The sequence below is a fragment of the Polypterus senegalus genome, chromosome 7 (assembly GCF_016835505.1).
Source record: "Polypterus senegalus isolate Bchr_013 chromosome 7, ASM1683550v1, whole genome shotgun sequence".
Taxonomy (NCBI): Eukaryota; Metazoa; Chordata; class Cladistia; order Polypteriformes; family Polypteridae; genus Polypterus; species Polypterus senegalus.
Genome location: NC_053160.1, coordinates 81819463 through 81834435, shown reverse-complemented (window position 1 = coordinate 81834435; position 14973 = coordinate 81819463). Strand labels below are relative to the sequence as shown.

General features: G+C 41.4%; 1 protein-coding gene across 1 annotated transcript in view; it reads left to right on the top strand.

Moving 5' to 3' along the window:
• Nucleotides 1-6404: 6404 nt before the first annotated feature.
• The window catches only part of LOC120532681 (coiled-coil domain-containing protein 112-like), a 28334-nt gene continuing 19765 nt past the window's right edge, over nucleotides 6405-14973 (top strand). Inside the window, exons 1-5 of the mRNA XM_039758949.1 lie at nucleotides 6405-6450; nucleotides 8272-8393; nucleotides 12531-12652; nucleotides 13177-13266; nucleotides 14089-14164. Coding sequence (XP_039614883.1) covers nucleotides 6406-6450; nucleotides 8272-8393; nucleotides 12531-12652; nucleotides 13177-13266; nucleotides 14089-14164 — 455 coding nt within the window. The 5' untranslated portion in view covers nucleotide 6405. The remainder of the gene's footprint in view (nucleotides 6451-8271; nucleotides 8394-12530; nucleotides 12653-13176; nucleotides 13267-14088; nucleotides 14165-14973) is intronic.

Sequence of the window (14973 nt, the reverse complement as noted above, 5' to 3'; positions counted from 1 at the left end):
GATCGGTGTAGCATATAGATGATGGCATCCTCCGCTCCCACCTTCTCCTGGTGGACTGCAGAGGGTCGAGGGCGTGGCGGACCTGTGGCCTCAGGTGGTGAAGCAGCAGCCGCTCCATGGTCTTCATCACATATGACGTCAGAGCAACAGGCCAGAAGTCATTCAGCTCACTAGGACGTGATACCTTTGGGACTGGGGTGATACAAGATGTTTTCCAAATCCTCGGGACTATCTAATGTTCCAGGCTCAGGTTGAAGATGCGCTGTAGAGGACTCCCCAGGTCCAACGCACAGGCATTCAGCAGTTGTGGCGATACTCCATCTAGACCTGCTGCTTTGCTAGTATGAAGTGTCCTCAGCTCTCTGTTCACCTGTACTGCTGTAATTGTGGGTGGGGATGTTTCACCTATGCTGGTATCAGCAGAAGGATGGTTGGAGGATGCAGTACTCCGAGGTGAAATATGTCAAACCAACATATTGTGACGTACTGTAATTTATGTTTTCTTTTTAGGGAAGGCTCTGCATTTTATTAACTACATAGAAAGAAAGAAGATGCGTGTGCAGGGGAAGGGAGGAGACAGGAAGGAAGGGGGTGTGGGGGAGGTGTGTTTTGGGGGACCCTTAAAAAAGAAAAAGAACACAGCAGGTTGGGGGAAGCTTTTATGGCTGTTCTGCCCAGTTCTTGTTTAATAAACTCAGCATTTTTGGAGCACCACGTTTTCCAGCACTTGTATTGTTTCTCGCTGTCCTTAGTCACTACAGTGGTGTCAGAAGTGGGATGATGGAGTGAACTCCCATAGCGACTACCAGAGTAAATGAACAGGAAATACAAGACTTAACCGCATCTTTTAGACGAGTCCTTGGGGAAAGTGCACAGCGCCTAGCTATGCTGTAAAACGTATGGGATGCACAAACGCCACCTCGCCGCTGCGTTAACACGGAGCCTCAAGTACACGATGCGGTGAGTCATGAACACATGGTAACAGTAGAGTGCGGTAATGTTTTGCAAGGAACTTTCTGGGGCCAAAAGCGTGAGTCAAGATACGATGTAGTACATGTAGAAAATTAAACGAGACGCATTTACGAGACACTAAGCCCACGCAGCCAGGTTGTAGAGCTTCAGCGAGGTACGTTGCCTATAAATCCGGATATGCTGCGCCATGAATGGAACAATCCGCCGCGGGTGTTTTCGGAGATGGACCAAGCCGCGCATGGACCTGACGGGTTGCAGCAACAGATGTCAGCATGTGATGGTCAGCTACCTGCAGAATCTAATACTGCATGGAAGAATCTTGCAAGAGAAGGAGGGGCTTACATGCAACAGGCATCAGTGGATCGTCATATTAAAGTAGGGCGCTATGATGGTAAGAGTTCATGGGAGGCATTTCTAGCCTGCTTCCAGTTAGTTGCTCTAGCCAATAGTTGGAATCCGCGAGATCAAGCTTTGAACTTGGCCATATACCTTGAGGGTGAAGCATTGCAAGCACTAACTGATCTCAGAGTAAAAGATATACTCAACTTTAAAGCACTGACCAATACACTTGAATGATGTTTTGGAAAGAGGGAATCTGAAGCAGACCTGCACAGTCAGTGGGCCAGCAGGGTCCATGATGAACGAGAAGGTTTAAAATTTGCTGCAGATGCTCAGGCATTAACTAGAAAAGCCTTCTCTCAATTCCCTCCAGCCTCTCAGGACACCTTAGCCACAGAGGCATTTCTGAGGGGATTGACACTTTCCTTGAGACAGCACGTGTGCCTGGCAGCTTCATCTACCTTGGAACAAGCTCTACAGATAGCTCAGAGAGTGGAAGAAGTCTTGAAAGAACCCCCACCTGCTAGTGGTAGCAGTTTACACATGATCAAGAGCCAGCATCTGTTTCATTAGGCACGGGGAGCACAACCTGTAGAAGCCGGGACACAGAATTCGATTACAAGATCAGGTAGCCAAGAAGGTCAAGGGCGAGCTGTGTCAAACTGTCGTTTGTGTTGGCGTTGTGGATGAGGTGGCCATTTAAAGAGGGACTGTCCAGTAAAACATGAACAGCTGCCGGGAAACACTGGGGGGCCAGCGTAGATGGGACAGCGCTGGTCCCTAAAGCCGTCCCGAGGAACAATGGGGGATTGTTACATAAAGTCACAGCAGAGGAGTTCAATCCATCTTGTGAGCTGGAATTCTGGGTGGGGCAGATAGGAACAGGGGCAAGCTGCTATGTTGCCATCCATGTTGAAAATAAGCCCTGCTACGCATTGGTGGATACTGGTTCTATAGTTACACTTGTACGCCCTGACACCCTTCCATGGGACTCCAACCTTGAGCCCACTACAACACACTTGAGTACAGTTACTGGGGAGGAAACGCTGATTGGAAGGTTGAAAGTGAGGATGGAATTGGCTGGTTGGACCGGAGAGCATGAAGTCTGGGTAGCTGCAGTGGAAGCTCCATGTATTCTTGGGCTGGTCTTTTTGTGGAACCTTGGTGCCAGTATCAATTTACAGACAGAAACTCTGCATCTGGCTGGGGGTTCTATCCTACCCTTAACCTCTTCCTCTGGATCTTTGGAGCGCTCAGCCATGGCTGCTGTATCAAGCTTGGTCCAGCCTATCACACCTCAAAACCATTCTACTACCATAAAATCACCACACTTAGATGCCCTTTCTGCTATACAATCTCATTCCAGCCTCTTGATGGGGGTGGCACCAGAACCTCCATATTGTCCCGTTCAGGCAGACAGGCCTTCATCAAGCTGCAAAGTAACTGGTGAACCTCAAGTGTCGAAAATTATTCAAGCAATCTGGGAGGCCAATATGGAGGGGCTTAATTTTGTACAAGGCCAGCGCCTGAAGGCACTCTTAATAAAGTATGAGGATTGTTTTGCTACCAATTCAGTTGATGTCGGACAAACCCATCTAGTCCAGCATGATATTGTGACTGGTGATGCCCCCCCTATACGGCAGACACCACACAGAATCCCCTTGGGCCGTCTGGAGGCTGCAAATCAGATCCTGGCAGAGATGAAGAACGCAGGTATTATTGAACCTTCTGAAAGCCCTTGGGCCACTCCAGTAGTAATGGTAAAAAAAAAGATGGCAGCTGGAGATTCTGTGTTGACTACCGACGGCTAAATAGTGTCACACTTAAGGACTCCTATCCTCTACCCCGGATTGATGAATCTCTTGAACTGGTTGCTGGGTCTGCCTGGTTCTCCTCATTGACCTTCGCAGTGGGTATTGGCAGGTGGCTCTTACCCCGCAGGCATGACATAAAACTGCTTCCTTTACAGGGCGAAGTTTGTGGCAGTTCCGGGTCATGCCCTTTGGGCTAAACAATGCCCCTGCGACCCTTGATGGAACGAGTGCTTGCTGGGATTCCACCTACACAGTGTTTGGTGTACCTGGACGAGCTCTTGGTACATGGAAATACTTTTGATGATGCACTTAAAGCCCTAGAGGATGTTTTACAGAGGATACAGAGTGCAAGACTAAAGCTTCACCCACAGAAATGCCACCTGCTGCGAAAGAAAATTTTATTTTTGGGTCATAAGATCAGCCACGAAGCTATAGCCACTGAGGATGGAAAAGTAAATGCTGTGAAGCAGTGGCCAGAACTGAAGGACCGACGTCAAGTTAAAGAATTCCTAGGCTTGGCCTCATATTACCGTAGGTTTATCCTAGGATTTGCCACAATTGCAGCACCTTTACATAATCTCTTGCACACAGATGTACCTTATCACTGGACAGAGGAATGTAAAGACGCATTTAGTGGCCTTAAACAAGCCCTCAGCCAGACTCCTGTTTTAGCTCCTCCTGACCTGAAGTTGCCCTTCCTCTTGGACACTGATGCAAGTAATGTGGGCTTAGGGGCAGTACTTTCCCAGACACATCCTGATGGTGAACGGGTGGTGGCCTATTACAGTTGGGCATTGTCAAAAGCCGAAAGAAACTACTGTGTGACTCGCCGGGAACTCCTGGCTGTAGTTTCTGCAGTTCAGCATTTTAAACATCTACTATGTGGGCTTCCATTTGTCATCCGCATGGATCATGCTGCTCTACAATGGCTGCTGACATTCTGAGAACCCGAGGGGCAGGTTGCCCGATGGATCGAGCAGCTTCAAGCATACAATTTCTGTGTGGAACATCAAGCTGGACAGCGTCACAGCAATGCAGATGCTCTGTCCCAGAGGCCGTGTGCAGCCAAGGGTTGTGGTCATTGTGATCGTCAGGAAGCCCAGGGTGCTGCAAGAGCAGGTGAGACAGGTCCGGGGTGTCGAGCCTTAAATTTGATAGACATGGTAATAAATTGGGAGGGCCGACAGAAAGAAGATCCAGCCCTACAATTGATCATTCAGTGGTTAGAGACCCAGCGTAAACCCAATTGGGCAGATGTGGCCAGAGAATCCCTGGAAGTGAAGGTCTTGTGGGCACAGTGGGACAGTCTTGCGCTAAAAGAATTTCCCTCGGGATAAATAAAGTTCTTATCTATCTATCTATCTATCTATCTATCTATCTATCTATCTATCTATCTATCTATCTATCTATCTACAGGTTAGGATTCTAATGCGGTTCTGGTGCGTACCTGCCACAGGTGAATTGCAGTGGCAACTGGTGGTTCCAAAAGCCCTTAGGGAGCAAGTTCTCAAAGATCACCATAGGACCCCAGGAACTGGGCATTTTGGCATAAGAAAAACTTTACGCCGGATACAACAGAAATACTACTGGGGTCACTGCCGGAGGGATGTAGAAGATCACTGCAGGAGATGTGATGTATGTACAGCCCGGAAAGGCCCTCCGAGACAGTCCCATGTGCCCCTACAGCAGTATCAGGTTGGAGCTCCCATGGAACGGGTAGGTGTTGATGTGTTAGGCCCTTTTCCTAGGTCAGAGAAGGAAAACCGGTATGTTCTTGTAGCAATGGACTACTTTACAAAATGGCCAGAAGCTTACGCCCTTCCTGATCAAGAGGCTGTGACTGTTGCCCAGGCACTTATTAAGGGTTTCTTTAGCCGTTTTGGCATCCCAAATGAACTTCATTCTGATCAGGGGCGCAACTTTGAGTGCCGGGTGTTCCAGCAGATGTGTCAGCAGCTGGGGATCCAGAAGACTCGGACTACCCCTTTACATCTACAAAGCGATGGACTTTTCACATCCTAGGGTCAGAATGACTGGGATGACCAATTACCACTTATCCTCATGGCATGCCATTCTGCTGTCCAAGAGTCTACTGGATGTACACCTGCACTCTTGATACTAGGACGGGAGATCGGGACTCCCCAAAACCTTGCTTATGGCTTTCCCCCTGATTCACTCTTTCCTTGCCCAGGTCTCCATTTGCAAGATAGACTGGAGAAAGCCCATGCCTTTGCCAGGGACCAGCTGAAGGCTGCAGGGAAGCGACAAAGGCGAAACTACGACATCCGAGCCCAAGGAAGGCACTTCCGAGAGGGAGAACAGGTCTAGGTATACCGCACTCGGCGTCGAAGAGGGCGTTGCCCGAAGCTGGATAGCCCATGGGTAGGCCCGTGTCAGATCCTTGCTCGCCCAGGGGAAGTAGTTTATCGTCTACAAATTGCACCAGAAGGGAAGAAACATCTATTGGATTTTGTGATCCCTCGGGGCAAGGGACTTGGGGGTTGGGGGTGATAGAGGGGAGGGCAGTGTGACGTACTGTAATTAATGTTTTCTGTTTAGGGAAGGCTCCGCATTTTATTAACTACACAGAAAAAAAGAAGGTGCGTGTGCAGGGGGAGGGAGGAGACACGAAGGAAGGGGGTGTGGGGGAGGTGTGTTTAGGGGGACCCTTAAAAAAGAAAAAGAACACAGCAGGTTGGGGGACGTTTTTATGGCTGTTCTGCCCAGTTCTTGTTTAATAAACAAAAAAAATTTTTTGAGCACCACGTTTTCCAGCACTTGTATTGTGTCTCGCAGTCCTTAGTCGCTACAATGTTATTTTATTTAAAGTTTTAACTCCGCTATGTAATCTTTTTCAGTTGAACATATTTTAAATAATTTTATCTTAAATAAAGAGGAAAATTACTTGCTGTTATATATATATATATATATATATATATATATATATATATATATATATATATATATATATATATATATATATATATATACTTCTTCTTTGGATCTGTGGATTGCTGGATGACGTGAGCATACGCAGTCTTTAAAATGCAAAGCAACAACCGATAAAATTTAATGTTTCACCCATATAACCCTCTATGCAACGCGATATTTAAAACTGACATTTCCAAGATGATATGCTTCAAAACAACAATCCTTAAAAACATTGTTGTGTTTTTGAGAGCACATTTTCACTACGAATCCTCAGCCTTCCTTAGTCGCGGTATTTTTGCACTTGTCAGCGGCAGCTTACCTACAAATAAAGTTTTACATACAAAAAAAGATGGCCGCCTTGACAACAGAAGCGTCTGGTGAAACTAGTTGGCAGGTGATTTATTTTTATTTTTAAATTAATCGCTTTGTACAATATTGCTTATACGTGTCTTTGCATTATAGTTTTTTAGAGACAGCCCTCAAAATCTGTTAATTTGTGATGAAAATCACAGAATGCGGTGTACGTTACTTTTTGTTTAATCTGTTTAACAGTTAATCTGTTATCAGTGAGGTGAATTCGAAAAAGTTTTTCATTACGATATCGTATTTACTTTTGTTTTAGTGCAAACCAGTAAGGCGCTATATTGGTTATGGGGGTTAGATTTGTGATGACAGTTTAATTAATTAATGCGCGTTTTAAGTGTGAAGAAAGGGTGAAGTACTGTAGAAATCTTTGTTTATTGAAATATCACGTTACGGGGTTTGTTGCACACTGGGGTTCTGCTGAAATAAAAAAAAATGACAGAATATCAGGTCTTCTGATCACAAATGTGTTTTATTAGCCCGCTTTCGTTTAAATATTGTGCACCTGAGTAAAAGGGCTGAGGTGTACTGTTTAGTGTTCCGTTTAACTGCCACCCTGTCTCCTGTCAGCACGTTGATCGCACATGACTACCACGTACTACATTTTGTTTTCCTCCGACATCCATAACGCACGTTCGTAACTTTGACTATCATGTAGGGTAACTAAATTTTGTTTTTCAAAATAAAAGATAGGCATTTGTACTTGCCTTGGGGTTTCATGCCTCGAAAGTAATTAATTTTTATTACTTTGTCTAAACAAAACGTCTGCAAGCTCAGTTTCGCTTTTAAAATACTTCATGCTTACCGCTTCCCTTTCATATTGGTAAAAAAATCAGTAACATAACAAAATAAAGCCTCATTATAATTTTTTAAAACACGGAAAATTCTTAATCTCTCGGCGTAAAATGAAGGTAGTTACATTGATCATAACTTAGTGCTCATTGACTTAAAAAAAAAAAGGTCAGGTTTTATAACACACTTGGAAACCTAACGAAACAAATGAACATTATCCCCAATGTCCCATACACAAACATTTTCATCCACTACGCTTTTCACTGATGTCTAACTATCACACAATACAAAAACAGCATCAGCTGCAGTTACTCCATCCTCCCTTTCAACTTGTCACACAAAATTATTGATGAGCTGTCTCCCTTAACAGGAGTTTTTCACTTTGTAGAGTAAAGATGCATTTTTGAGTTGCTAGCACCTTTATTTGCTAAAACACATATGTGTCAGTTTTACCTCCAGGATGGAAATGTGGATATTTATTTTTAAACTGTCTGCATGCTTACACTTTTGTTTATGCATCTTTTGCACTTCAATGTTTAATTGTAACACAGTTCTGCCCAATCCTCATAACTATCTACTGAACCACCCTGCTTTTCGTGCAAATTCCTCGGCTTTTCCTATCAAAGTCCAATATGTGGTATGTACAATACTAAGTTATGCTGCATGCAAGTTCAAAACATTTACTAGTTTTCCCACTAGGTTCTGCAAAATTTGATCAAATGGATTTAATAAATGAATAGATGCTTTACCAATGGATGTGTGTTGGGTAGGCATATTTGGAAATCTTGGCCAGATGTATTTTTAGGTCCCAAAAGAGAATGTATAGTCACCCTACACTTAAGATCTGTGTCATGCGATTGAGTTGATTCCGATCTTGTGCCAGATGTTGCCAGGATAGGCATCAGGTATGTGTGATCCTGTAACTGAAAAGAAGGCACAAAAATGGAGTAGAAGATATATATATATAAGTATATAAGTATATTCTGAATTAAAGGACCTATCTGATCATGCATACATTAATATCTAAAATGGATGTCTTCCTTTTCAAAATCCAAAACAGGATGAGAATTTCCAGAGTGTTTCCTGCCATGAGAAAGAATTTCACATCCAGAAATGGAAAGAACGGAATGCTCAAGCTCAGAAGGCTGACTTTCTTAAGGAGGCAGATAAGCTAAATAAACAGTATGTAGTCTCTTTCTAATTAACTGTGATATTGCTGTGACTAGACTGAATTAAACTATTTGCCATGAGGCAACAACCTTTATGTTTTATGGCCTGTAGTTGGTGTCTCGATTCCCCAGGGGTCCAAAAATGACAAAAAAAACAAAACAAAAATGGCTTATTCAACAAAGCCAAAATACACAAAAAGGGGGACACCAAAATACAACAAAAGGTGGAAAATAATAAACACCTCTGTCTCACAGGGTCTAAGTAAATGGCAGTAACCCCTGGCTACACTATTATGTTTCCTTGTTCACCTTCTACTATTTTGGCTTTCCTTCCTCCCTCTGACCAGCTGAGCTGTTGTCGCCAGCTGCCTCCCAGCTCTAACCTCCATGATCAAAGGAAGCAAGATCCTTTTACATTGTGCCCCAGAATACTCCACTGTTAACACTTGCGGGGTCCTGGCTGACATCATCAATCTTTGATGTTGTATGGTTAGAACTCCCCCAGTAGCACTAGAGATTCTTGTATGTTAGACTCACTGCAGAGGTGTAATGAAGAGGGCCAGATTGACTGTTCACCCTAATATGCCTGTGAGACTATACTGCATCTCACCCCATGTGGTCCGAGGAACCTCAAGCCCTAAAAAGAGTGCTTATATTGTGACCTATGAGGTCTTCGATGACCTCCTGCTTTGATAGTAGAGTCATCTGTTGGTAAATAAGGGTGCCAACTACTCAGATTAATTTCACAGTTTATAAATCTATAACTTTTGTAAGTGCTGATCCTGTTCTAAATGCAGTTTCACAATTATGGCGGAATATATACAGTATCTCACAAAAGTCAGTATACCCCTCACATTTTTGCAAATGTTTTATTATATCTTTTCATGGGACAACACTGAAGATATGACACTTTGATACAATGTAAATTAGTCAGTGTACAGCTTGTATAACAGTGTAAATTTTTTGTCCCCTCAAAATAAGTCAACACACAGCCATTAATGTGTAAACCGCTGGCAACAAAAGTGAGTACACCCCTAAGTGAAAAATGTCCAAATTGTGCCCAATTAGCCATTTTCCCTCCCCGGTGTCATGTGACTCGTTAGTGTTACAAAGGAGCAGGTGTGTTAAAGTTGGTGTTATCGTTCTCACACTCTCTCATGCTGGTCACTGGAGGTTCAACATGGTACCTCATGGCAAAGACCTCTCTGAGTATCTGAAAAAAAGAACTGTTGCTCTACATGAAGATGGCCTAGGCTATAAGAAGATTGCCAACACCTTGAAACTGAGCTGCAGCACGGTGGCCAAGACCATACAGCGATTTAACAGGACAGGTTCCACTCAGAACAGGCCTCACCATGGTTGACCAAAGATGTTGAGTGCAGTTGCTCAGCATCATATCCAGAGGTCGTCTTTTGAAAATAGATGTATGAGTGCTGCAAGCGTTTTTGCAGAGGTTAAAGGGGTGGGGTCAGCCTGTCAGTGCTCAGACCGTACGCCACACACTGCATCAAATTGGTCTGCATGGCTGTCTCCCCAGAAGGAAGCCTCTTCTAAAGATGATGCACAAGAAAGCCCGCAAACAGTTTGCTGCAGACAAGCATACTAAGGACGTGGATTACTGGAATAGATCTGGACACCAAGATAAACTTATTTGGTTCAGTTGGTGTCAAGCGTGAGTGGCAGTAACCAGGTGAGGAGTACAAAGACAAGCGTGTCTTACCTACAGTCAAGCATGATGGTGGGAGTGTCATGGTTTGGGACTGCATGAGTGCTGCCGGCACTGGGGAGCTATAGTTCATTGAGGGAATCGTGAATGTCAACATGTACTGTGACATACTGAAGCAGATCATGATCCCCTTCCTTCGGAAACTGGGCCACAGGACAGTATTCCGACATGATAATGACCCCAAACACACCTCCAAGACGACCACTGCCTTGCTAAAGAAACGGAGGGTAAAGGTGCTGGACTGGCCAAGCATGTCTCCACACCTAAACTCTATTGAGCATCTGTGGGGCATCCTCAAACGGAATGTGGAAGAGCGCAAGGTCTCTAACATCCACCAGCTCCGTGATGTCGTATTAGAGGAGTGGAAGAGGATTCCAGTGGCAACCTGTGAAGCTCTAGTGAACTCCATGCCCAAGAGAGTTAAGGCAGTGCTGGAAAATAATGGTGGGCACAATTTGGACATTTTTCATTTAGGGGTGTAGTCACTTTTGTTGCCAGCGGTTTAGACATTAATGGCTGTGTGTTGACTTATTTTGAGGGGACAGCAAATTTACACTGTTCTACAAGCTGTACACTGACTACTTTACATTGTATCAAAGTGTCATATCTTCAGTGTTGTCCCATTAAAAGATCTAATAAAATATTTACAAAAATGTGAGGGATGTACTCATTGTTGTGAGATACTGTATGTGTACTCACTAGCTTTATTGTAAAATGTTTTCTTTTTCTGTTTTCTTTCCTTGTTCAGTCCATTTATTAGTGTTTTACTGAAAACTGGTCAGATATTTTATAAAGTATAAAATGTGTATTGATTCCTTTGTAATTTAACTTGGTGTGAATTACCAAAGTAATAATCAAATGAAAGAATGGGAGATCTGTAAACATTTTAAGGACATGAAAACAAAAACATCTAAAGAATCCTGGACAATGAAGTTAACTGGACAATTTTGCATGGATTTGAGTGTGAAAACATGCGTACTGCAAAAAAAAACAAAACTGGAAAATACAAATACTAAAAAAAAAATCAGATTTATAAAACCTGGATTATGTACATTTCTGTGTAATTTACTCTTTATAAATCATCATCATCTTGTAAAACATGCCTCAATGCTAATTAACCCCATACATGTGCAATCAAGATGCTGCAGATGTGTATTGGCTGGTGCAGCAGCTTTCTTCCTGACTCACTGAGTCCCCGCCACCTGCATTCAAGAGCATCTGCCTAAGTGTTCAAGATCATGTGTGTCATTATAGTGCCTCTCTTCTTTATTCTGGAGGTTCGGGAAAGGTGCAAGTTAGCCAGTAATACCTGAATAGTATAGAACATATAAAAAAGTGAGGGTTCAGCCAGTTACCTTACTAGCAAGCCAGCTGTCACGTACAGTACCGTTATGTTTCCCAAAGCTAGTTTGCTGTAAAATAAATGATTGATTCAAGCCATGGAAATGTGATGTTTGTCAGTCTCATTTTGGCATCACATATGACTTGTGTGTTAATGGAATGTAACAGCTTAAAATTAACAAAAACTGCTAAATTCTTGGTAGTTGCCCTTACAGCATTATGAGTGCAGTAAAGAGATCTGATTACGTTAGGAGAACTGGACACTGCTGCACATTGCCTTTTTATCTGCAAATTGCGTCTTTATACTGGCAAAAATGTTATTTTTCTTCATGTATGTACCCCCACGCCATGCGAAAACTGGATGTAGCACCTCTTCAGTCAGCCAACATCTCTCAGTCCAGTGGACATGATGGAGTGAAACTTATCTGAGAGATTTCTGACCTGTCAGCCAGTGGAGTGAGAAGTCAATATAAACTGACAAAAAACAAAAAGGTGGCTGAGCACAAATGTGAAGCATTCCTGTCTTAAAAAGGAACCAAAATACAATCTGTAAATCGTGTTCAACACTTTTGAGGCTTAATGTGTTTATCATACACATTATGTGTTTATCATACACATTATAATACACATTCTAATAACAGATCAATGATATGAATTATTATTATTATGAACGATATTATTATATGTCATATCACTGAGCCGTTATGGTAACATATTATAATTTATATTATAATACTCTATTCAAGTCATCATTTAGCTGGTTTGGCTGCATTTCCTGGCTTTATTAAGGGTGTCATCATTTCTCAGTTTCTTGTTGTGTACATATGGGTCAGAGTTGCCATAAATATAGACGCATACCTGCGTCAAAATGAGGCCCAAGATGTAGATGCTATGGTGTGAGTGTGGATATGTGCATCTGTTCAGGGCTAGTTACTGTCTTGGGTTAAGTGCTGCCAGCTTAGGTTCAGGCCCTCTTTGATCCTGTTTTGAGAATTTAAGAACAAGGTCACAAAATTTTGACATGCATCCTTTTGAAAGGCTTTATTGGTCCTGAATTGCTTTGTCAACAATTTTTCATTTCAGGGTTATAAAACTTGAAAAAGAAAAAAATGCACAGCTTTTCCATAAAAAGAATGACTTCAGAAATGAATTTGGTGAATTAGAAGAGCTCGAATTAAAGCTGACGAGTTCCAGAAACACAGAAAGTAAGGAATTTGTAATCTGCAAATGTTTTCATTATAAGCATTTTGTGCCAAATAGTAAATTCACTTGTAAGATGAATGGCCTTGTTTTATTTCCACAATTTCTTTTGATCTTGCATACAAATAGATGTCTGATGCCTATATTTTAATGGACTATATAACTAAACCATACCATACTTGTGCATTGTACAGTTGGTTTGTAACCCTTTAGTTTTGTTTTTATAAAGAAAAGTTCACCTAACTCCTCAAGTTTAAGTCATAAAACTTTCTGAAATGCCATCTTAGTCCCTGTTGGTCCTCAAAAGCATAACTGGGGGGAAAAAGATGGAGAGGTAGCACCCTCTGCTGGTTATTGTCATTTTTTTCTTGTGCTGAATTTCAGCATTAGTTTTGAAATGTCATAATGCATTTAAAATCAAGCTCTTTGCATTTCTGTTTGTTGTAATATATATAATCTCCTTATTATACACATCTATGCAATATTTATATCATATAAATGTTTATTTTTTATTTTATTCTTTTTATAGAGATTAAGTTTCAGCAACAGCTTGCAAAAATCCACAACATTGTTAAAAGATTCCAGAGCCAGCTAAAGGATGTAAAACCCACACCAGAATGTATGTTAATTTTATATATATATTTTGTGTGTATGTATTCTTACAATGTATTTAAAATGTTTTTCCAAATTTCTCTAGTGTTTACTTTGTCTTCCATGTTTTCTTGTTGAGCAGCATAGTAGAATGTTTATTAATGCCTCAGCGCTGTAGTAGACTGGGTTTTAAACTTAGCCTGGCCGGTTCATGTAGATTTTTCATGTTCTCCCCACGTATATGTGCCCCCCCCCCCATGTTATTTCCCTTTCCTGTTGAAATTCAAAAACATGCTGGTTAAGTTCATTTGTGTTTAAATAGATAATATTGAGTTTTACAAGAACACTTAATGTACATATTTCTAAATTCTTGACATTACAAAATACCATATAATCTGCAGAGTACTAATATTTTTCTTTCAACTATGTTGCAACTGAGTTTACATTGATTTATTCTTACTAAATGTATTTCCATTTATGAGCCCAATGCCCTAGTCAGTAATTAAAAAAATATAACATAACATTCTCAAACCATTTAATCTAGTTCAGAGCGATAATTAGCCTAAGCTAGTTCTGACAGCTCTGGCTGCAAGGTCTGAAAGAGTCATGAACAGAGTACCAGTCCATTGCAAGAGTCCATTCGTGTATGGGTTCCACACACTTTCACTTGCACTCAAACATAGGCTAAATTTGAAGCTAACCTAACATTAACATTTTGGGAATGTAAAAGGAAAGCCAAAGTAGATAGAATCACTTCTTTACTTGACAATTCATTTTTTGGCCAGTTACAGTCTATCTGTTCTGTACAAAGATTACAAATCTTGGATTTCAGTTTTTCTTCTGTTTATAGTTTTAGAAAAACTCAGAGAAGTAATGGAAGAAGCCGAAAACTCTATTAATGCTTTGAAAGAAGAGCAAAGAAAAATGTAAGTTTATGTCAATGGAGAGATTTGCCACAACTATTCATATTTAAGTGAGTGCACAGGATGATATTTTTAATGCTATTAAAAAATTACTGGCCATGTGAGCTGTTGAAGACAAGTAATAGAATACATATAAAATATTTTATATCTCTTGACGAAAGTGTACCTTTCACACCTTTCACAGATATCTACAAGTGTCTAACCTGCTTTTCACAAATGCTCACCTACTGTCAGCTTTTGTATATCTCCTGTCTTTGGAAAACAGACTTGATTTGGTGCTATGCCTTTCTGGACTGGTGCCACAGGGAGTAAAAGTGGGAGCTTCTTCATCATCTGAACTGTCTCACACCCTCGCTTTTGAACAAAAATATTTTTGAACATTTTTCACTTACTTTACTTGTGCCATGTGTATTCAGCACAGTATAAATGCTCATCTGTTCAATTTGCACAACACTGACTCCATTCCCCAATTTAACACTGCAAGGAAAAATAAAAGGAGCAGCTAATAATGTTTTTAATAATATTTTGTGGTAGTTTTTCAGCATTCGTGTGTCAGTGTTTGTTGGTGATTTTGTTTTCATATTGAATCTGTATTGTTTGATTAATAAGTGAATTGTGCTTCAATTTACAATAGCTGTGTACGTATAGCATGTTTATCAGGTTGCTTGCAACAAGGGGACACACATATAAACCTTGGTGTTATATTATATAGTAGATTTAAAATTACAAAATATGTGAGTAACACGTTTGTTTATGTATTTAAAAGTCTAATTTGTTTATAGGTCACATATAAACTTTATGCTATAAAACTT